The sequence below is a fragment of the Thunnus albacares genome, chromosome 11 (genome assembly GCF_914725855.1).
Source record: "Thunnus albacares chromosome 11, fThuAlb1.1, whole genome shotgun sequence".
NCBI classification, from domain to species: domain Eukaryota; kingdom Metazoa; phylum Chordata; class Actinopteri; order Scombriformes; family Scombridae; genus Thunnus; species Thunnus albacares.
Window position 1 is genome coordinate 5010365 of NC_058116.1, and position 25246 is coordinate 5035610.

Here is a 25246-nt window from a genome sequence, read left to right on the forward strand (position 1 = left end):
TGTCAAGTGTCACAAATATATATTCAAACCCGTGCTGTATACTCTTTTCAGACACGCTTTACTTAACATTCCTCCTTTCCCACAGATTCACAGCTGGGACCTTCACAGTTCATCTACAGTCTTAAAGTGAATCTCAACATACTTTCATATACTGTCTTAGTTTAGTTTAGAGATTAAAACTGTCGACATTCCAATTTTCTGACCCGACACCACGAACAGTTACGAGACGTTGTGAAGTTGTTTGAGTGAGACCTAACAAATGTTACATTAAATGACTGGCCAACAAGCTCTTCAATCCTTGGCAACCAGAAGCATCATTAATATAAACAAAAATCTAGACAGTACACATACAACTATCTTTTTGGAAGGAGTATAAAATCACACAAGTTTTCCACTCAATGTAAAAAAAAAAAAAAAAAAAAATTCTGGGAATTTGAGACAAAAAGTGGATTTCAAAAATGTGGGGTTGCTTTAGGAATCTATATACACTATCTGATCGATACTGATTTCCAAAACATGAACTCAGCTTAAAATATTTTACATTTAATTGTTTCTCTGCTCTGAAGTGATCTGATTAGACTCAAATTTAAAAGAACTATAGCACCAGTCAAAAGCTTAGACACACTTCCTCATTCAAGGGAATGTGAAGTCGTGTCCAATTCTGTCCAAGAAAGCTCTCGAGGTGTCTGGCAGACTGGACAAACTTGTCAGAAGCCAAAACAATAACATTTCACTGCACTCTAGTGAATACAGTGCAGAGCTGGATTCCTGCCCAAACATCCTTATTTTTCAGCGGCAGAATCTGAAACAATGTCTACTGAGCGCTAACCAAAATAATCCATTCCAAACATTGAATTAACCTCTGAGAAAACACAGATAACTAATTTTTGTCTCACATCCTCCTCACCTGATGACTGAGTCGGTGCGGTTGCAGCCCGGTATGGAGGAGGCCTTCTCCCCCGGTGAGCCCAGGATCTGCAGCGTCGTGTTGATGTCAACTTCTGTCGAGTGTTTTATGGAGAACTCCATCACCTCTGAGGGGATCAACGGGGTTTCGCCCTGAGGGTCGTCTGCAAGTAAATACCCTGGAGAGAGCAGACAGATTCACGGTTAGTCTGTTCGCTTAGTTCAATTTGGGGTTTTCCAAAAATGTTTGGTATGGTGTAAAGAGTGCTTTCAACTGCACAAATGTGTTGTTTTATTGTACCCCACCATGCAACCTGAACATAAGAAAATAAAAAAATAAAAAGATTTCTGCTTCATTTACAAAGCCTAAATGGTGAGACTGCTCGTCTTTAATGATGCTGATTCTGAGAATATTTCATTAAGTCAAACCCACAGAATTAGGTGGAGTTCACAAATAAAGTTAGTTAAATGGAATATACTTTTCTGGAGAAGTCATTTGTTAACACTATAAAAACAGGCGTATGTCTACAGTGTATATTTATTTTTAAAGCGTGTGAAGGAAAATGGATTGTCTCGTTGGAAAAAGTTCAATCAAATATGTTTTTTGTTAACAGTTCAGTGTATGATTACATTTATTCTTTCCTCCAGTAACTAATTACCAGTACAAAGTAAATTAAAACTTTCCTTGTGTGTTTATGAGCAGATTCTAAAATCAGACATTTTAATTTAACCACACATTTAATACAATACTGTCGTCCGCTACACAGCTATTATAAAATGTGACACGTGGATAATAAATGTCACACCTAATTCATTTAGTGAGCGTGATTAAAATAAATGCTAATATGGAAATACAATCTCAAGTACACAGACAGGAGTGCAATCAGAAACATTAACATGTAGAGGGAACATGCAAGGAAATGATCGACTCTCAAAAAAGTATCAGATCAGATGACAACAAAATGTTCTTTTGAAGAAGTTTTCTATCCTGTTGCTGACCTGAGACCAGTATGAGCCAGTGGATGTCCTCATAGAGGTCGTCAAGGACTTTGCGGTCCACTGATCCAAGGTCAGACGAAGCCATGAGGTGCTGCTGGGTCCTCTGCAGCTGACCATGCAGCCGTGTCACCCGGTCCTCCAGCAGACTGCAGGGGCGAGGACACCAGACAAACATGAACACTGTTTCTGTTTCCTTCTGAACTCCAAGATCACCAATTTATTTATAACAATACAAATAACGTGAGGATTATCAAAGCTCAGACACACTGAGATGAAACTAATGAGCTGGTATTGATTGTAGAATGTGTTTACCTCGTGAGCAGAGGGATACAGTGGTCAGCAGCCACACGTCCCAGCATGCCGATGCTGGATAACTGGTCCGAGAACAGCTCTCTGTCATCTTCCTGCAGCTCATTGATCTCGTCCTCTTCGTGAGACGCTATGCCATTCACTGACTGAGAGGAGGGGAGGATGGTTCAGGGTTTTAGGAAATTGTGGGAGAGAAAATACAAGAGAGGAAGTATGAGGAAGAAGAGAGAGAAGCAAACATTATAAGTGCCAAGATGAGGAGAATATACACTGTTTGTTAGTAGCAAGCAACGAAACAAAGTCTCACCAGGTTGCGGGTACCGTCAGGAGCAGCCAAGTGACACTGGATGTATGAGTTGAAGACCTGAACCGCCGGCTGGACGAAGCAGCCGCGAGGAAAATGCTCCTCATCCTGGACGAGCGTCAGCCAAGACTCCAGCAGCTTGTCGTAGGCCTCCATGTAGACCATGTCGTCCTTATCCAGCTGAGGAATGGAAGAGAGGGAAATGTTTGCCAATCCATCACAATGTTTCTGTGTTTAAAAATGTTAATGATGCGTGTCAAATGTTAGATATTATTTGCTAAAAAAAAAAAAAAGTCCCTAACTGGCAAACAAAACAAACAAAAGGAAAATGATGAAAAAAATGGACTTGTTCTACCAGACTGTGGATCAACTCATCATTCATGTCATAAGTATTCAATATGTATTGATCACCATCATTGATTGATACATATAGTATCATTTTCAGGGTGTTGAACAATGGCCGCTGTTCTAAAATAGTGCTCTGGCATAAAATTCATGTTTTCCTATGCACAAGGATCTGTCTAGTTCAGCTTTATTGTAATTAATCAGGGCAACACATCGCAATTTTGTAAAAAAAAAAAAAAAAAAAGAAAACCTGATGGGGGTCGGGCAGCCAAATCAGCTAACCAGTTTCCAGAGGAAAACCCAGAAATGTGGCATGTAATATGGATTCCACATATAGCAGATGTCCAGCCCCTTTTTCTAAAAACATCTATAAAAACTGTGCCATCACTTAAACTTTACACACCAATTGTATATGACCTTGTCTTCTTTAATGTTATGTTAAAACTGATTATAAAGTCAGCAATGCCCATCTCCAACATCAGTAATGAATTCAGAAACTCATCAGCATCAACAACTGGGCCATTTCATTTTTATTAGTGATCAGAGGTCGGCCTGATTAATTGCTACAGTGTTGAAAACTGCATCTTCTTCTTTCAAACTACTCAACCAGTGAGACTGAACTCAGTGAGGAGGATCTGACTGTGTTGGTACTCACCACCTCCTCCAGGGCGGCACTGCGTCCAAAGGAGCAGGTGAGCAGCGTGAGGCAGTTGATGAAGGAGGTGAACAGGTCGCTGGGTAGTGCAGTTAAAATGCTTCGAGGGAACATGGTGATCAAGTTGGAAATGATATTGGAGATGCCAACCGCCTCGGAGTCCTCGATCTCAATCCTGGGAATGCAGATAATAAATTATGATCTAAAGATAAGATGCACCTGATTCATGAGCCTGCGATTCATTGACAGACATCCACATACTTTACGTTGGATAAAACATCACTACAATCAGATACTGTAGAATCAGGGTGAGAAATTAACACCAGCCGAATGAAAACACAGTACAGTATGTACGGAGTTTGGTGATAAAATAGTGACGATGTCTATTGAATATTCAAATCCATATGCCACTGTCATTATGTTGCGAAGTAAAAATGTATTTCCCTCTCTTGACAGAGCAGGTTAAGTAAGTTCAAACTGCCTCTTTTCCATTTTCAATTCAAACCCGTGCTTTGGCCTGAGGAAGGACTATTTCCACTCTCCAGTGTGAGGCTGAGGCTAAACTGGGGTCACTTTCCAGTTTACCCGCTGGTGACTGAGGTTTGGAATCAGGCATGAAAATTGATCCTTAACCAAAACTCGTGGGCAACTTGACCCCTGAGCAGTTTTCCAAAGCTGCATCTGAGGTTATTTTCATGGTATTTCTGCCTCATTGTACAGCGCGCAGTGTACAAGATGGTAGAAAAAAAATGGCTGTAATTACACATCTCGTTTTAAAAAGCCTTTTATCATTGGCTCATACCATGAAGCATCAAGTGACAGGTCTGGACATGCTACAATAATATTTGGCTCACGTGTGGAATTTTGAAAACCAGATATGAAAATGGCTTATAATCTGAATTGTGCACCATTCGGACAAATCAAACCACAGTGCCTCTACCGTCATAATGAAGTGATTGTGAAGGATCATAAGATGTAATGCGGCCATGTATTCATAACTATTCAAGGCTCAGAGTTGATAGACAGCATTTAAATCAAGTGTCAAATATTTTCTAACAAAAGAAAAAAAAAAAAACATAAAATCAAGGAGCTTTTATTGATGCTAACAGGAGCATCATGCTAGCAGCTCTGAGGCTGTACACACAGCAGCATTTTGACTTATGTGCCAACATCACCATGTTACAGTTTTATCTCAAATCGCTTACACACTATAACTGGGCCTATTAACTAAACATGCTGAACCATGACGCCATCTACCAAAAGACAGCCCCCATTCCCCAAAACTATAAACATGATTCCTGTTTTCAATTGTGCTCATTTAGAAAGCATTCAATATCATTAAGTCAAGTCATCACAGCTGGAACCCAATTAACACACAGTTCTCCAGGTGGAAACACTAAGAGTTAAAATAGTTCACACACCAATCAGAAGCTCAGGATGGATGACACGGTCATTGGTTAGTTCACTTATGTTGGAACAATGGACCCACAAAGACCTGAGGCAGAATAAATGTGGTTTCTTTCTTTATGTACAAACTATTTTTTCTCCATTGGTTTATGTTGGTAAATACATGGAAATTATTGGACTGTATTCTATGTTCTTTATCAGTTGCATATTTTTACAGTACATTTACTTTTTCACTCAGTTTATTTCACTACAGTAAATTGTGTTCATCATGTAAAGAGGTTGTTCTGGGGGAAAACCATTAGCACCATTATTCACTGCAGTAACATGTTTTTACAGTAGTGTTTTGAATTGGCTTTGAACCAGTGTGTAATGGCTGTTTTGTAGTGTTTGTGTATTTGATGGCTTTTGTGTGACCTCTGAAGGCAAAGTTTGGTTTAGATGTAAGATTACATGGTTTTGAGTACAGAGTTTGACATGGAAGTTTGACGTTTGCGAAGATGAGTGTGCAGTTAAACATTTGTGTTTAGAGTTTTGGGAAATGAGAGTATAATTTCAAGAGAAATGTAGCTTTGCAATCAAGAAAAACATGCTCATAATATCAAGGCTCACATGCTGAAGTTTACCATGCTCACCATCTTATTTAGCAGGTTTGACAGGGAAGGAGGAGAAAGTCTCAGTTTAAGGTGTGTACCTGAGCATGATTTGTGACATCATAACTAGTTTGGAAGCCAGTCATAGTCCAGTATTCAATTTACACAAGTGTGATATGAAAACTTGAAGCCTCCAGTGCACAAACACGTGGAGAATGAACTTTACAGTGAAGTAGGAGACATCTTGTGTCCAGCTGTTAAAACTTTTAAAATGAATAATATTCACATATTCATAGATTCTAATTTATTTTTTTATTGAGGGAGAGGGAGCAGCTGTCATTTTAAGGATTTTAACGAGGTAATTGCACTTTTTTTGTGGAAAAAACATATTAGACCCAAATTATGATTGAAAGCAGAGTATTTTTATCACTCAAAACAGCTAAAAAATGTCACACTTACGCATGTGACATTAACACGCCATAAGAGTCACAAAGAAGATTCAAATTCAGGGCTGCCTGATTACTCATTAAAACCACAGTTTTCATTCCTCTATGCAATCTTATTATGAGCAATTTCTCTGTATTTTAAACAAACCGAGGGCTCCCAATTTCTCAGAAAAGAAGCGTCAATAAATGACTGGATTTCATGTGACAAACTGTGCAGGCAGAGTGTCGGAAAGAAAAACAAATCGAATGTGTGTGAGGGAGATGGAAGAAGAACAATGAGGAGAAAAAAAAGCTTCAGAGGAACAACAACAACAACAAGAACACAAGCCAGAATCATGGAGACCAGGCTGGAAAGAAAATCTATCTGTAAGTGTATGGAAGCCTTACAGATTAAAAGACATATGTCACAATATGACACAATATGTAATATAATGAAGCTACCAAGGATGCAAATAGAGTATTACCAAAAAACAACAACAAAAAAAACCCCCACTGTTGACCAATCACATAAATATTTACAAATATAACAGAAGGCTATTATAGGAGGAAATACTTTTTATAAAAAATAAATTCCCCTAAAATTGTCACAGTAAACCCTGATCTCAAATGTAAGTGACAAAATCAAGACTATCATTTTATCCTGACCAGTGCAGCCCAGTTTGAACTGGCAACCTCACAAGTGCAGACCAGTTCAGTCAGCCTCTCATACGTCACATATGCTGCAAACCTGCTCAACAGTCACAGCATCTGCCTCAAGAACTTGTTGAGGTTTTTCTATATTTCTGCCTAGTTAATAAAATGAAAAGTTTAAATATATCCCCACTAAAACCAACCCCGCCTCTCACTTTTCTGTATATTTTCTTCTTTCATGTGTTGCCTTTGCTGCACCGAAATAGCAAAATCTTGATCCTGAACTTGTGTTTTAACTGACACACCTCTCCACAGTCTCAGTCAGAGAGGAACATTGTGTGAGAGGCCTAGCTAACCCCTATCAGATGGGGTTAAATTGTGAGCAGAACTGTTCAATCACTGCAGATCGGCCATCCCTCTCCGCATGGTTTTCCGATGAGGCAATTGGAAAAAAGCTCCAAGAATAGGTGATTACAGACAGAGCAGGAGAGGAGGGAAGAGAGAGGGGGCGAGTGAGTGAGAGCCTATGAGCGAAAGAGAGAGAGAGAGAGACAGAGAGAGAGAGAGAGAGGGACCCTTACTCACTGAATCACGTGGTCCGGGAGAGAAGCTGGTGTGCGCATTCAAGTGTGTGTGTCTGTCTCAGTTATTTATACATCTGAGTATGGCCCCTTAATTCAGATCAGAACCACTTTGACAACAGACACACCCACAAATGAGCGTAAAATACTTCTCTCTCTCTCTCTCTCTCTCTCTCAGCTCCCATGAACACTGCTGTTTCTGTGAAAAACATCTATGTACCTACAACTTTCTTCTAGATCACTTTAATCCACAGTTACAATGACCACAAGATGATCTCAAACAAGACAACTGCCATGCTAGCATGCTGTCTACTCTTGTTTACTTATTCTTTGATCTGGTTTAATTCAACATTTTACAAACTTTAGATTATTCTATTTAGGAAAAGCTCTTATATGACTTACATTAAACATTTTAGAAATTTAGCTTCTTTTGTTAACTAAAAGAAAAAAAAAAGAACTACCCCATACAGACTGACACAGTGATGCTTAACAAACCCACATCGGGAGTCTATCTGTATGGGTCAACCAGTCATCCAACCACGACCAGGGTTAGACGCTGCCAAGCTTTAGTGATCTGGTGTTGGTACTGTACCAGGAATGGAAATAAATTCAATGAGAAACTGAAAGTGTGGTATTTTGGTATTTGTATAAAACCCAGCCTGAATTAAAATAAGTCCAGATATATACAATTAGTGCATGCAGTGGAAGACCATTTAAAAACCATTTAAAAAAACAGAGGTTGTAGATTAAAGTTTAAACGGTGGGTCATTGCACGGTTTAGGAGCCGCTCTCTGGCAAAATAGTTCAAAAATATAGGCTGGGGCCATTTCATGCTTTAATTGATCAATAAAATCTTAAAATTGTATTCTGAGAGCGACTGGAAGCTGAAAACTTTCTGATCTGTGTGAAAAATAAGTCTAGTAGTTCCGACATTAGCTCCTTCAGCTGTAGATTGAAGTATTTTATTTAGTGTTTTTCCGATCAGCAGATTGAGTGTGAAGAAGGGAGGAAGTAGACTTGATCTTAAACATTTTAAATTTTTCCTACAGTGGTTGAATTAATAAAAAGGGAATAATAAAAAAAACAGATTGGAGGTCAAAATCCAAGGCTGGACCAGCCTGGATGTTAGCTAGCTGAGTAAAATGAACTTGATGTTACAGGGGCCGCTTTAATCGACTGTAACTCAGATTTGAAGCAGGAGAGCTTGGTGTTAGATGAAGAAATATATAGAGTTGAGGAGTCTTATAAGTCAACGATAGGCAGTCATGAGTGGATAAAACTTGAAATCACAGTGATGGAAGCATAATCTGATGACGTCCAGTAAAGGTTGCATCAAGTTCATATAAAATCTGCATTCAAATTGTTCTGTGAACAATTTAGAGGCAAAACAGTGGAGAGAAATTGTGATCAAACAAGCAGCATTGCAGTGACAATACTAAATGAGCCCACATGTTCCTTTTCTTCTACTGCAGAAAGTAAATAAGAGCTTGGCTCTATTGCAGTTTGGCATTACTTGAGAGAAAGGAGAGAACATTTCCCTTTTCATATTTTAAGCTTGTACAGGATTTATACAGGTGACTCTATTGAAACAAACTTTTAAGTGACGGCTGCCTCACCCTGCTGCTACTGTAAAAACAAAGCAGTAATACCTTTTAATGCATTTTCCTGAAGATCAAAACACACCGATTCCCTGCACCACACGCAGAAACAATCAATAGCCTCCAAACAGCCCCCTGTGATGCAGGCCACATGCTCACACAACTCATAATGTTTCTTGGCAAAAGATCACAAGCTCCATTTCTTCACATGACCTCTATTAACAAGCAGGCCACACAAAAAAAAAAAAAATCACAGACTGAGGAGGTGCTGTGCTTCTTTTTCCTTAACGTCAGGTACCTGCCCACATCCATTCCTATCAAATACCAGTGAAACCACGTCAGTCATCAAACACCTCTGCTGTTACTTTTGAAATACATCACTAGACCCTGTTTGAGGTCTATGTTTCATGTCTGTAGTTCACTTTATTAATCAAACTTATTGACAGCAAGCTCTCTTTTATAAGCCCTGATTACGATACATTTTGGTACAATTTGGTAATGCTTACTTGAAGCAAAGCAGCTGAGTCAGGACCGAGCGTACACAGGCTTAAGATAACTGATGCGTTGCTTCTAATTGGAAGCTCTGATTACAGACCCTCAAATCAAAAACACCACTGTTGTGAGATGTGGTGATAGAAAAAAAGGCTGAGAGAATGTGAGGTATTGAGAAAAATTGGTTTTGAGTTGAGCTTTAGGGATGAAAAACATGGGCTGCATTTATTTCTTCTGCATCAGAGCTCAGAACAGCCGGGTTCAGTACTGCTCAGTGAGGGGATTTACAGCGAAATAAACTGAGCTCAACACTGGAGCACAAATACAGTTTATTCTAGTGGAAACCTAGTTTCTTTATGAGTAATGAAGACACAGTGATGCTGAAATGAGGGCAAGAGCTTACTTTTTTTTGTCAACACTCCAGAATTCACAATGTCACCAGACAAATATACATGTAGATCACAGCTTAGACCGTCTGACTGAGACTGAACACACAGGTTAACAAAGACTCTGATTTGAACCAGTCAGCCAACATTTCAATCTAGATTTATTTAACAGATTATCCTCCTCAATCAGAATATCTGCAAATGTATTATGTAGCTTATTTTCTTGTTATGAAAAAAAGCGTAAAAACATTCTTTATCACTACATGTTATCTTCACTGTGATTTCTTATATTTTGTGTTGTATTCATAATTTTATATTGTGATATCAGTGTACATTGTATTACATTAAAATGTCTTGGAAATCAATTGAGAAACTGTCCGTCTGTGGCTTTTCCAGCAGATTATCCAAAGATAATTCAAAACTGTGATGAAACAAATTCTACCAATAAATTAAAATCAAATATTTCCATAAAGGTTCATTTATTTGTCAAATTGCCCACAATGAGATAGCGACACCTAGCTAAAACTAATGTCGTCTAACCCAACAGCCCTGCAATAATATAATACCTTTATAATGTAGAAGGATAATGTTCAGCTTTTGTTGAAATTGCATTATAAGAATGTGTTAATCCAACTTAGTGGTCATTTTGGAGGCTGTAGTTTGTGGTGCCGTTGAATATAATGACACATGTTTCTAATATTTCATCCACTCTATTATTTATATCACTGAGCGGAAAAAACACCTCTCAGTATATAACCACAATCAATTCAACAGCACCGCAAACTACAGCCTCCAATATAACCTCAACACAAACTGAACATAACAACCTTGATGAAGGTAGGTTTTATTAGAGGGCTGTTGTATTAGACTGCATTCGTTTTAGCCATGTTGTCATATCTCATACTCCTACCTAATATTTTCTGAATACATTTTTTTTTGTTGATGCCTCTCTGCTGCTTGTAATTTATGAGCAGGAATCAAGAATCCACAGTTACCAGATGGGCTTCTATTCCACTAAATATACCAGATTATTTATATGTTTCAATAGCATTAAGGTTCATTAAATTCTGCAGCATTCCTAGCTGGAATTGAAATAGTCCACATCATATTCATCATCAGGGTCAGGCAGCTCTATATTAGATTAGATGACTAAATGATTGTAGAATTGTTTCAGTGTTTCCAGTGGTCGCTAGTGTTGCTTTTGCATTCCTGGTTGAAAAAAAAAAGTCTGTGAGAAGAATAAAGTCTTAAATGTGATCCACTTGGGCTTAAATTTGGTTTTAGAGGAAACAGAGAAACATAAGTTCCTGGCTAACGATTTGTTACTGAACTGGAGGACAGGATATTCCCTCTCCAGCCAGTCTCCCATAGGGCACGCAGATGCTAGAATCAGAGGCCATTAAAAACAGACTTAACAAGCAATTACTTCCAGTAAATAAAGCAGAAATGGCACAGTGCAGTATGATTCAAACTCCAACTGCTGACGTTGGCCTCCACCACTTGTTGAGTCTCTGAATTTAAGAAACATAAAATCCTTGAGATGCTGTACTGCAGGAAGATAAACTGAGACTGTAGCCGGTGGCAATGTAACATTAACAGTGTTTACTGATTATGCCTTTTGGATGCTATGATATATAAAGCTGACATGGACAGCAGACTGTAGGGGAAAGCATTCAACTTGTATTAAATGCACAAAAAGTCATCTAATAGAGTTGCAGCCCAAAATTTAAATTGTCTCTAAGCTTTGAAATAATTTTGTTACTAATCTGCTTCTATTTATCTACAAATCTTCAGCGGATTGATAGAGCTTTAATAAATGAAATCAATAAAGGATAATGGCTTTCATTATGTGCCTCAACATTATACCTCATCAAAAGAGAAAGAGACCCTAATATTTAGTAAATTTAGTCTAAATTCAGTCCTTTGCCTTCATGTGATTTATGTGCTCAGAATGTTTTTAATACATCCCGGCACAATAACATTCATATAGCAACAGCAAAGCTAATTTAGTGTATTGTAGTGGGTGTGTAATAGCCCCTGCATCCCCGGGGAGCTGCTTTCCCTTGGCAGGTTTGAATCAGTCCCATCTGTTGTTTCTAAAGCCTCACCTGTCAGTTGAGTGGAAATGACTTAAAAGGTTTTGCAGATTATCAAACAGAAGGCTTTCCAAATTCTCAAAAGGAAAGCATGAGAGAGATCAATGTGATTGATAAAAACTGTTGGATAATAGCTGGTATCAAGTGAAATAAAAGTGCTGCTTTGAAAACAATTCTCTGTTGAGGGGATTTACATTTGAAAATCTAACTGGTCCCTGCTGTGATAATTTGGTTGCTTGATGATGATGCTTTTTTGATATCTCAATCTTCATTCTGTGCAAAAATGAGTTCTAAACTTCAGCAGAAGCTACTATTAGGCTTCTGAGTTTGTCATATCAACTGACGTTGTTTTCTGGCTTCACTACAGTGGATGGATATTAACACAAAGTGGGAATTATGTACTAAAAAGAGTAGCTTTGAAAGATCCCCACTGATTTGACTAAGCAGACATTCAGACTGAGAGAAAAAGCCCTGCATTAAAACTACACAGGGGGCTGCGTTGGTGGTGCGCCAGTGAAACAATGAAATCAGTCTGGTTTGTAATAGGTCCATTACTATGAAGGCTTTTCAGGCACAGCAGTTTATCATACTCTGAGATAGGATTTTACAACTCTGGAAAGTTATCAAAGCAGTAATTAATTTTTCTTTCATTGTGACAATCACGAGGTAAACAGCAGAAATGTGCTGTTCATATTACTAAGTAATGGACCAGGAAGGTGTGTTTAGATGTATGTGATTTAGAGGACTTCATGGGTCCACTCAGCTCTAAGGAACTGAGACCCAACCCGGGTCCAAATTCTACTCAGTCTAATCGGGTCGAGTCTCCTTTTACTGCCGCAGGTCTCAGGTCTGTATGTCAATATGTGCAATACCTGAGTGGATCCAAACGGACCCGAGTGTATGCGGTACCAGCTCTGATCATGTGGTACGTCACGATCATCAGAGGGCAAAACAGCGTTCTGAGTGAGAGGAGAATGTAAACTGTGAAGTGAAGAGAATCGACGTGAGGAACAAGTAAAAGGAAAAGTAGAACAAGGAAGTAAAAGCAACTGGAACATCAACTGTTTACTCCTGTTTTATGTTAATAATTGACAAAGATGAGAAAAAGGTTCTGACAAGAGAACTGAAGACCAGCTTATTTTAGAAAAATCAATTGTCTATAAGATTTATGCTGTTAAATGAATTTTGGAGTTTGATTCACAGATATTACATTTATTATTAATTCATATGAAATAAAATAAAGAGTAAATAGGTTAGAACATTGCTACAGAAGGTTTTATTGTTGGTACAGGAGGTGGAATTTAGTTACTTTTAGTTATTATATTATGTTATAAATCTGTCTTTGAAGCATATAAACAAATGATTTTTGTTTCTATGACTTTACATTGATTCTTAGGTCATTGCTATTATAATATTGCTGCTCTTTCCTACCACGGCTGCTTGTGAATTGATGGAATTAAGTGATAGTGCATCAGGCTGCTGTCGGTGTTTGTGTTCTCTCTGTTCTGGTCGACTGCGTTTTGGATCAGGTCTGTTATGTTCGGATCTATTCGGGTCAGGCCTGGCGGTGCTTGGGTCCTGCTCAGGTCGGGTCTCTTTTTTGATAATTTATGCACGTCAGGTTCAGGTAGATTTTCCACAAGTCTGTTTCGGGTCTTGTTATCATTTTGGACCTGTGAAGACCTCTAAAGTGATTGGCCACCGCAGTGCCTTGCTTGATGATGTGTTGTGTTGCGAGCGGCTCTTTTGCCAGACGACCCAGCTTTTTTTTTTTTTAATTTTTCTTTGCCTGAGCCTTCTGTGTTGACAACTGGACTAACACCATTCAAAATAAATGAGCTACGTTTTCACACAACCTCACATTTCACCTGTTAGAGTTACACTGTGCTCATTCAGTCATGAAAATCAAATGTAGAAAGGGTTCTGTAGTCACCGCAGTGACAAACACCATCACTGCTTAATGAGCAAACTGAAGCACATAATTTAAATAGGATGCCAAATAATAATCAGTACTCTGCAAGAACAACCTTGTAATTTCATAGAAACAACAATTCAACCTATATTATCATATTATAATAACCAGAATAACAGAATAACATGATATCTAGTCTGATATTACAACAGCTTATATTAATATACTGCTGGGAGAGACTGACACAGTAATGCTGACTAGACAATCAACCAGGGTGACAGCAAAGTCTCCTGTCTGACAACTCTTCATCTAGAACATACGGTATGACTGAGTGTCTAATAATACTTCCACAACTATGTCCATTTATTTTACAACAGGCTCTGCTACTATTACAGTTTGTTACGACCACAACACAAGCCCTTACACTACTACGTATACTGTTACTAGTATGACACCTGTATGAATAGTGATCATGCATTCTGCTGCTATATCTACCACCGCTATAGCCGCTGTGACAGACTGAATGTTTTCCAGCACGGTGACACACTGACCCGTTGATCATGCTGAGCAGACCCTCCACCAGGTGGGCCAGGTAGGAGATCTGGGCACTCTCGTCGGGGAAAACGGGCCCGTGCATGGAGGCCAGCTGGGCCAGACACTGCAGAGAGTCCTGGGCCATGTCAGAATCCTCCCGAATCTTCCTGTGCACCTAGAAGATAAGAAGAGAAGACATTCCTGTCTCAGTTTGTGTTCTTTTCTCTTGTGTTCACCAGGTAAAGAAGGGGACTCGGATCAAGTCGAGGGTTGAACTTTAGTAGTTTGAATGAAACGGCACTGTTGGTGATAAGTGCAGTGGAAAACGACAGATGGACTAAAAAGTGGAGAGATTCCTGCACATTGTGAGTCACTTTACAATTCACTGGAAAAAAACCCCAAAAAACCCCAGATAGTTTCAGTCTTGTCTTCTTGTCCACCTGCAACATGAGAACAGAAAACAAGAGGAAAGAAATCAGAGCTTTCTGCAATTCTTCTAAGTTCCTTCTTAATAAAAAGGCTAATTGTCAAGTAAAGTTATGTGCATGACTGCAAAGCAACTAGCCGACATTCCCACCTACAGTGCCTTATATAAAAGACAACACTAGAATAAGCTAAAAATTAATGTTTACAGAAAAATGAGCATGAACATTGAGCAAGGTGCTTTTAAAAATGTGAAAGTGAAAGCTTTGACACATGTGGTGTTTACTCAGAGAAAACATCTGTAATGGCTTCACACAAGTCAGAGAACATGATCACCTACAGAGCAGCAACCTATTCAGCAAGGAGACATTTGACAACCAGACTGTTTAAACACGTCTCCTTGGGTCCTCTGTGCCAACTGTATCATTTTCCAAAAAAGGTCTGTAGAATTAACTGGCATCTTATGCTGTCTGGGTCTGAATTTGTATTGTTGATTCTAAATTTTAATCGAGCTCTTATTTTTTGTGATCTGGGTTAAAAATCTGAGTTCAGAAGTTTAATCTCTACATTTGAAATTAAAGTTTTAAATTAATATGCAAATTACTCCCTGTGATTTAAAATATGTGTTTAAAATTCAAGTGCAGTTTCATCTCAAATACACCTACATTCAAAATTACTGCTCGACTCTCCCGACAAGTTCAAGCACACAACATGATTATGAGGTCTGTTCATACAAAGCTGTTAGCTTGTGGCAGCATGTGCACATTTAGGATTGGTGAATGAATTATGACACATGCAGATCAGATATATTAAATTATTCTTCATCTTCTGCCTTTTGAGTCCAACTGAAATCACATGTAGTCATTCCTTTTTGCAGTCAAAATAATGTCAATGTGTTTTTTTTAATTTACTGTTAACAGTATTTATTTATTTCTAAAAAAGAAAAAAAAAAAAAAAAAGGTTTCTTGGGAAAATATTAAAAAGGCTCCTTTTCTTCTCACTCCGCTGGAGGGGCGTGTCAGTGTCTGTGTTTGATTGACAGCAGCGGGCAGGCTGAGTTCTGGTGGCACTGGCAGAGCAACAAGAGACAAATTAAATGAAATTGTGCTGCAGCCTACATGTCATGGGCAGACGGTGTTTTGTTAGCGGTGGCATTAAAGACTAAGGACAACACAGGCATCTAAATGAACCAAAGTGACATTTGCAGGAATGTTTACATCCTGTTTAATGCGCTGCAGCTGAGCAGCTCAGTGCACTTTTCCACAGTGAATGTTTGTTTGGTGGCTCGTTCAACGAGCAGTGTGATGTCTGCTCTGCCTATGATTGAACATCACAATCAAGATTTGATTGGTTGTATGGAAATAAGTTCATCATCTACATAGAGAACTAATTATATTCCTTCCACCATGAAGCCAAAAAAATCTAATATAAATTTCTCTCTTTTAGTTTCTTATTTCTTCCTCAAAAGGAAAACACAGGACATGTGCTGTACAGAGCAGAGCATGTCAAACAAATGACTCCCAGTTTGACTGGGCACTGAAGCAGATTAACATCCCCTGAACACAGTGCGGGGAGGGAATTTAATCTAGAAATGTTCATTTTGCCCTGATGTGTCATTGAAATTAAACTGCAAAGAATACCACTTTGAAATAGAAAAGTCACAGGCCAAGAACGAAACGATGAACCTGCCTCATCCTCCTGTCACCACTTTCAAAAACAGATCCGCTGATACCAGGCAGGATTAATACTCACTGGTGTAACCCACCACCCAGCAAGCTGAGGCGCAGCAAAATGGCGAATTGATTTTCAACACGTCTGTCAGATACTGTGACCCCGGTCTCAAACAAACAGTCGCTGAGCTCGTCTGAGCGCACAGACAGCCTCAATCAAACCCGGAGAGGAAAGATCCGACTCCTGATGGGAAAGGTCTGCTAGATTCAGTCTCATCTCAGTTCTGAGCAGCCATTCAGTTGTGGGATTTGGGGGTTTGTCGATGCTGAGCCGTCACACTCTGACAAGGGAAGAGGCATTGTTGGTTTCAATTGTGTACAAAGACCCAGACACACACACACACATACAGCGAGATAGAAGCAGTAATAGCGCTGCGAGTCATCACAGCCTCTCAGCAACATGTGTTTCCACTGACGGTACTATGCGGACGTCTGGAGCTCAACTGCTTTCCTCCTGTGAGCTGTGGCTCTCTTCTCAGCCAGTCCGCGCTCTTTCCACTCTTCCTTCTTCTCTTGTTTCTCGAACTGTCATCCTCTTAAATCCAGAGTGAATGCTTCTTCAGTGGCTCTACAAACTATGCCAGCGCATGGCTCCATTACAGAAGCAATCAAACTTTCAACCTCCCTCTCTTCGATGGTTCTTCCTCCTCCTCTCAAATCCTCGCCCCTTCTTACTTCCTCCACCAAAATTCTTTCTCTCTGCCTCTCCCCACTCCTCTTGCCTCTTCTCTCTCTGCTCTCCAGCTGGTGTGCCTGGTTGGTCGTATGCCACACTGCTGCCTGGGAAGAGATCTCAGATGCTAACGTAGCGTAGCCACTGTAGTCCTTCGGTGCTGCTGCTGCCCTCTTCCAGAGCGTGAAGTCATCCTCTGGAAGCGCTCAGCGAGAGGAGGGGGGAAAAGGGGGGTTGCCGGGTGAGTGAGTGAGAGAGAGAGAGAAAGGGAGAAGGAGGGGTGGGAGAGGCAGCGCAAGGCCAAAGGATTGAACAGCGCGAGCTCTGAAAAAGCAGCTGCACTAGCGAATGATCCATGCGATGCCAGTAATGTCAGTCGCCTTGAGTCTGACTATAGTTAGAGATACACAACGCATGTGTGTGTGTGAGTGAGTGTGTGTGAGTGTGAGGGGAGTGGGATGGATGGAAGGAGAGAGAACAAGATACAACAATATGAAATATTTTGAGAACGCAGATTGGATGACAGCAGATTTTGCACACTGATTAATCAATGGATTTGGTGTCAGCGGAGCATTAGTTGCTGCTGTTTGTGCCATTGTCATAGTTGCTAATTCAGTGCTGATTATGTTTGCTCTGGCAGTGGACTGTACTTTATGTCATGCTTTATGATGCCCTCTGGAAGCTGGTGACTGTACTCAGTCACAGATTGTTCCCCTCTATGATTGCAAGTGGACTGTGTGAATCGGTTGTTCGACAAAACCCAACAGGGTAGTGAGTCTTCTCTGGTCAAACCCCCTTTGACCGATCTCGTCACATCAATTTCAGGAGCAGAATCTCCCAATTTAACTTTTATGTATATATTAAAAATTTAAGCTGAAAGATGAATGTAATAGTTCTGCACCATGGTGTCCAGAATTTGAAGCAAGTAGGTCATGAAAAATAAGCTGTGCTGAAGAAAGAAGACTACACCTGTTATTTCAATGTGTCAGATACATATTTCATACCTTACACTGCTCGTCTCGTTTTCATTATGTAGTTAAATGTTGTGAACATTCATTAATCTACAATTCAAATCTGTAGTGATTCTACTTGCTCAGCCAAAAAAGCTGATTAAAGATGAAGTGATTCTTTGAGTTTAGTCATTTATTACTTATGTTATTTAAAAATGTTGAAAGCTAGAATACATATAAGGGATTTGAAAAGCAGATCCAAGGAGGATTGTGATTCAATAGAATACTATTGAACCCCAGCCCTACCACAGACACATTTTGGTTGGTAGCAAAGAAATATTGTGGTTCAATACACAGCCCTGTTGAGGAGAAGGAATATAAATGGGGAGAAAATAAAGGGAGATAAGTAATGAGGGAGAGAACCACTGAAGAGAAGAGGAGATATGAAAAATGAGATAATAAAAGGGAACGAAGGGAAGGAGAAAGACAGGTGGACAGTGAGGAGAGAGTGGAGGAAGAAGGATGATGAGGAAGATGAGAGATCGAGAGAGAGAGAGAGAGGGGGGAAAAAGGAGAGGGGAGACAGAGCGACAGAAAGAGAGGGGAGTGGGAGACAGAGAAAGGCAGGGAGAATGAGGAATGATATTTATAGAAGGAGACAAAGCCTGGTGTCTGTTTCCTCGGGGGGCTCAGAGGCTCATCTTTCTGTTTTTTCAAATCAACACTGCGCTTCCAACTTATTGTCTTTCGTTCACTCTTTTCCACCATCGCTCTCCCTCTCTGTCTCTCAGATTGGGTTACAGTGTGCCTGCAGGCCGGGTCAGAGGAGAATCAGCCTCTGCTGCAGCCTCATCAGTCCCTGCACTCCACACTGATTGTGTTTACTGGGCAAACACAAAATGCTTTAGTGTGTGTGCGCTCTTGTACTTCTATCTTTGTGAGGACTAGATAGCTTTATAAATCATAATATAGTACATTTGGGAAATTCAACCACATGGGAGTGTCTTCGGGAAATCCAGTGAGTGTAATGGTGCTTAATCAAATCACGATTGTTGCAAAAACGCTTCAATATCGCCATCAAGCAGACCTCCTCGCTGATTTGCAACATTGCTCACAATAGGCTGATACAACCAGAGATATTACAGGAATAGCTACCTCGGTGTCAACGGCATGGCAATATCTCACTCTGTTGACAGATTTTTTATAGTCTCAGATTATATACTGTGCATTTCTCACTTCTTCTTCTTAAAAAAAACAAACAAAAAAAAAACAGTGAGAGTTGAGACGAGGGCTTTGGGGTTATGGTTAGAACGATGTTTAGATTAGGGTTTGGATTAGAGGTGGATTTACAGTGTAGGTTTATACCTACAGTGCAGGTTTTGATTTATAGCATAGCATCGGATTTCACCAAATCGCAGCACCACCGCAACATTACATGGAAGTTACGTATGTGACCGAGCTGTAACTGTGTCTCCATTCTTCCAGTCACTGTGTCATAAGAGTGGGAAGGCTCATTACTGACTATGACACTATTCTGTGCTGTATTTACATTCTTTCATTCGCTGTAATAAAGGGCAACAAGTGGGCAGAGGTTTTGCAGTGCTAGATGTGAAACAGAGCAGATAACTGAGCCTATCTTGACTTTCGTGTTCTCTTCGCTTTCAACAAGCTTTACTGGCGTCAGAAACTTGCCGCCGTAGCCTTGACATGTACTTACACTTCTGAGGAGGGAGATGTCTGCCACAGTTGCTACGGCGCAACCTCACAAATATGAATTCAGCTTTAGACATACAGTATAGTTGTGAGAGTCAAGGTAAGGGAATGTATTACGTCAATGAAGGTGATCAGAAGTATAGACGTACAAACATTAGTGCGAGTGTGTAGTGTCTGTCAACGTGAGTATAATTGTGGATGTGTACCAGTCTTATGTATAAACTGTGTGAATGTGTGTAAGTGTGTCTGTAATGTTACTGTGGTGTGTATGCACATGTCTATTTGATGGGATGAAATAAACCAGATGTGTCTGACAGTACTGCACGGTTGCGTGCGTTTGTGTACACACTCAATCACAATTTAAATGCTGCTCTCTAATGACTCGCAGCCATACTGAAGCTAAACTAAAGACAAAAAAAATATGATGATGAGGCCAAAATTAGACGTTTGGTGTGTGTTTCAGTTTGCGTGTGTTTTTTTTTTTTGCAGTGGGGATGTGCTCTGTGATCACAAGGTGTTAAAAGGACAAAAGCAGAGTGGTTTTTATCTTGAAGGAAGCCAACAATCATCGAGTTCTAGTACCTTTTCAATCTCCCACGGTCCATTTATTCCTAAACCCTGTCTCACTGTCTTGAAAATTGCATTCTCCTTTCACTCTCTCTCTAAATTGTATATCTCTGTTCCATCTTTTTTTCCTTATCTCCGTAGAATTATGTCCGTTTCTACACCTCTTAGGCGCCTCTTGTTTCATTTTCGCCTTGATTTTTCTTCCAACTCTTCTTTCTTTCACTCTCTTCCCATCTCTTGTCCTTCTCCTACTCCCTTCATCCATCTTCAAACGCTCCTTCTTTGAATCTCAGAGCCGTAGCTGTCACCAGCTGAAGTGGAAAATAGATGAAACCTTGAGGGCCAGAATGACACTTGGTGGATTGCCAAAATGGCTGCTACACGCTGCATAATTACTAAGCTGATTTCCACAATATGTGCTCATCCTGTCAGTCTGAGGTGAAATGCTGGCCTCAAGCCTGGTTGGGACTGATAGCTGTTAATAATGATCTGACTCATTGGTTTGTAGATTCAATGGGATCATTGTAAATGAACTTGCAGACTGAGCTGGAATCTTGATAATGTTAATCATGTTTGATCCATCATCTAACATCTAGATGGTTAATAGGGGCTAATGGCTCCTCTCATGCCCGCCTCTGTCCCAATAATTGGCTAAGTATAGTGGAGAGTGAGCTAGCTTAATTGTTTTTTGCTATCCTGCAAATTAAAGGAAAATTTCAGTTTATTACAACTTAGGTCTAATTTTTATGATGTTGATCATGGTAACAATATACTCACCATTGTAATTGCTGATATTTGGGAGCATAGCGACATCGCTACAACGGCCAGGTGGTGTAGGGATTAATGCACTCACCACAAACTTAAACCGCCCCGGTTCCCGTCCAGCTGGGGACCTTTGTTACATGCCATTCCCCATCTCTCTCTACTCTCATCTTTCCACTGTCAGCTATCTAATAAAAGGCAATAAAATGCCCAAAACACAAAAACAAACAACAAAAACTTTCCTACGACAAAGAGTGACAGGACCAGCGGTCATACGATCTGATTACCTAAATAACTTTAGTTGAAGATCCAACAAGAAGTGATCACATCCGCAATGTTGGTAATAATCCCGCAACTACAGCAAGTACGGAAGGTCATGTTTGAACGTTGGACTGTAAACAATGATGAACAGTTTGGGTCATAATTTCAATGTATGCCTTTGTTATCTCTTCTCTTTTTTGTCTTATCATCTGACTGCTCATGTTTCTTTCCCCCTCAAATTTCTTTTTTGCAGTGATGTCCCTGTGTTCCCAGGTCTCAGCAGTCCAACAGTTTTTATTACTGATGGAAATAATGGTTAAACTACAAAAATAAAACCCAAGTTGTCATAAAATGGAATTATTCTTTATTTTCTTTTTTTTTTAAATGAAAAACATGTAAATGTGTGATGTGAAGTTTCTAGTCATAGTTTCTGATCACTAACCAAACCTTGTGGCTGCAGAAACTAACAGCAGCTTCCTGTTAGTTCAAAACACTAATCAGCGTGATCAGAGAGTGCTGGAGCTAGTTAATGGGAGAGTGACAGACACCCACACACAGAGGGACACAGACTCCCCAGAGACCCTCAACAGGGTGATGTGTGTGTGTGTGTGTGTGTGTGTGTGTGTGTGTGTGTGTGTATGTATGTGTGTGTGTGTGTGTGTGTGATGGGTGCTGGGTTACTGTGGTTGTTAACAGGGGCCCCTAATCCTGGGGCCGGGCTCTAATCCTGCCACTGGTCTGTTGTGGACTGTGACCCTGATGGCGCGTGTCTCTGTGCACCCCCTCCATACACACACACACACACACACACACACACACACACACACACACACACACACCCTGGCCAGCACGTTACCCCTCACAGCTGAGGAGACACAGCAGCTGAGACAGCAGAGGACCCCGTTAAATTAAATAAACACATACACACATACTATACATGGAAACAGGTACAACATAGATCTATGCAGAGCATACACACAAACACATACAGTACACAAGCTCAGATTGACACGGTCCCCCAGAGACAGATATGTGCCAACACACACAAAAATGCACACAACACACACACAAAGACAGCTGACAGTGCCACAGCAGCCTTACAATAACAAACAGTTGAGCTACTAGAAATACCAGAGCAAGAGATGAGACTAGAGGCCTGAAAACTGAAACCAACACAAAACACATCCTGCAGATTCCAGCAGCAACAAGAACCAACCGAAAGATGGCAGAAATTTTTATTTATGCCAAACTGCCGGGATTGGCCAATTCAATCCTTGATTAGGACTCTGTGCTTTGTATGTCAGACCCCTGATTACAGCCTCTGCTTGAAGCCAATTCCAGTTATTGATGATTGTTATGACTAAATTCACAAAGCAATCAGACAGAAAACATTTTCAGCTGCATGAAAAAGGCTTACATTTATAGTGTCAATGAGTGATAAATATCAGGCGCAGGGGTGGAAAAAACTGCAAATAAGCATCTACAGAGTGCCCAACAAAACACAATTACTGTTACCATTTCTTGCATTTCACTGCATTCACCCCCCCCCCCCCCCCCCCCACCCCCCCCCCCCCCCCCCCAACCAGTCCCACTGAAGGCCAAGTATGCAAACAGTCATCAAAATGGCACTTAATCAAAGCAGAAAGGGCTTTAGATTTGGTACAGAGAATACATGTTTGTTCATCTCTACAGTAGCTTTGTTTTGTTCATTTAATCCAGATGGGGTGCATAAAGCAGATAACCACAAAGTCAAACAGCAACAGAGACACCTGAGGAGCTTTTTATTCACAGAGAAACAGCACCGGCTCAGACAAACCACAGCTGATAACAGTGGGAGCTGGGCTGCAAAAAGCATGTCTTCAACCAACAAGCCACATTCAACCAACAATATAAATATCCACCGCCTTAAAAAAATCATTATGATATGATTGAATGATCTTACGACGTGCACCATGTTTGTTCTGCATCTTACTAAAAGTGTTTTTACTACTTAAAAACATGTGATTCCATATTCAAAGAGGAGGCTCTCTCAAACACAGAAGATAAGCAGGTGTGTTACAGAGCAATAGGAGGTAAAAATACTTCAAAATAAAGCGCTTGAAACATGTTTTGTAAAGTCGTTATTCAAAAAGCAATAACAGACATATAAACCGGAGCTTCCCTCGAGCATCTGTCAAACATTACATGCACTTCATGGGATGAACACAAAAACTACTACCCTGTTATTTAACTCTACTTCCTGATAAAATTGAACACAAATCAAGCCGGCAACTTACAGCTTTTAATAACAAAAGAAGAGGACACTTCATTCGTCATTGTAGGCATACAACGAAATTATGTTTGGTTAAACTCAAGAGACCAGCAGCTTTAATAATACTAGTCACAGGACTTACTCTGTCTCTCTGAATCTGAGTTAAGCCTCACGAAGACTCCAGGTAGAGATGGTGCTGGAGGAAGAAGTATTTAGTAATGAACGTGTGGTACAGTAGTATTTAGTAGCAGAAGATTTAGAGCCCTGAGAACATCGAGACAATTTCAAAGCCTACAGCAAACAGCTAGCTGATTGCTGAACTGTTTATACAATATGTTCTGTGCATGCATGAAAGGAAATAACTACTGAGTAATGTGTATTTGCACTCCTCTGATCAAACAGACTCGTCATATACTTGGTAGATAAACTGACAAGATGATTTTTTGTTTTGCTTGGCTCCGTGTTGTTAGTGTCAGGGCCCAAATGTATGTGAGTGGATCAGACTTTGGCAACGTGCATGCGGTTGGTAGAACAGGACAATCTGGAAATAGATACGGAAGTAGTAGAGCTGTGAAGCAGCAGACAGATAAAAAGGTAAGGGGTAGCGGAGCTGTACTTGGCAGAAAAAGAGCTATAGTGACTGAGCATTCACTGGAAAGAAGCTTTTGGCAAAAGGAATATCAGAAATGGAGCAGCATCTGGTCATATATAGAGGGCTCGGTTAGTGCAGCGACAATTCATATTTGACAGACGTGCTTTAGGTAGTGTAGCAGTATTTGGTGACCCGGAGCAACGAGTGCAGCTGTGGAGTAGACGGCTGGAAGACAGGTGGGTGGTTGTGATAGCGGAGCAGGTAGTGGTAGTAAAAAGGCCGGGGCAGAGCAGTATACGGCTGCAGACAGCTGAGAGGTTGGGTAGTGGAGCAGTATCAGGCGATGTACAGCCAGAGGGTTTGGATAGATGCTGAATGGAAGAAGAGCTGACTGGTTTGTTCCACACTTCTCTTCCACACCGTTTACTTAGCCAGCGTGGGCCGCCTCTTTAAACACACAAGTCACTGCACAAAAATACACATTTACTTCACTGGGCGGTCCTCTAACAGTAACACAATAACACGACCCCACTGCAAAGCACCCATAAATCTACTTAATGGAGCGTCCAGGAAACCGACAAAACCAGTAAAAACTTAGATGTGCCAAAAAGACGAGGTCAAGTGACATTTCTTTGCCCTACATGAAAAGGCAAACTGTCTCTCTTTGTTTATCATAAATAAACCACCAGCTAGAAGTCAGGAAAAAAAATAAAATGAAGTAGTAGTAAGGGGAAAGCAGGACACAAGAAATCTCTAATGGAAAAGTATGAGACAGGAAGACCTTGACTTGGGATAAAAAATCTGAAGAGCGACCTCTGTGACAGAAGGATATGGATGAATGGATGGAAAACAGAAGGACTTAGATAGATAAATGCAGATTAATTGACAAAACTAAACATACAGTATGTCAGGAAGCAAGGCGTCTGCAAGTTTCTTCAAGTTGATTTAATGAAATTGAATTATTTTACCCTTGCAATGCTGTTTAAAATGAAACGGAAGACTTCGTTTGAAAATGAAAAATCAAAGCCGCTGTGCAAAAAAAAAAAAAAAAAAAAAAAAAAAAAAGCGCAACATGGAAACTGAACACTTTAATTTTAAAACGATGTGAAAATAATTCTCAGGACCTGCAGATAA

The 25246-nt window shown here is 40.1% G+C and overlaps 1 protein-coding gene across 1 annotated transcript in view; it reads right to left on the minus strand.

Moving 5' to 3' along the window:
* xpo4 (exportin 4) overlaps positions 1-25246 on the minus strand; it is a 60524-nt gene that overhangs the window by 11993 nt on the left and 23285 nt on the right. The window contains exons 8-13 of the mRNA XM_044365689.1: positions 14208-14365; positions 3519-3693; positions 2522-2698; positions 2218-2360; positions 1906-2051; positions 908-1085 (exon numbers count right to left, since the gene is read on the minus strand). Of these exons, the coding sequence (XP_044221624.1) occupies positions 908-1085; positions 1906-2051; positions 2218-2360; positions 2522-2698; positions 3519-3693; positions 14208-14365 (977 nt within the window). The remainder of the gene's footprint in view (positions 1-907; positions 1086-1905; positions 2052-2217; positions 2361-2521; positions 2699-3518; positions 3694-14207; positions 14366-25246) is intronic.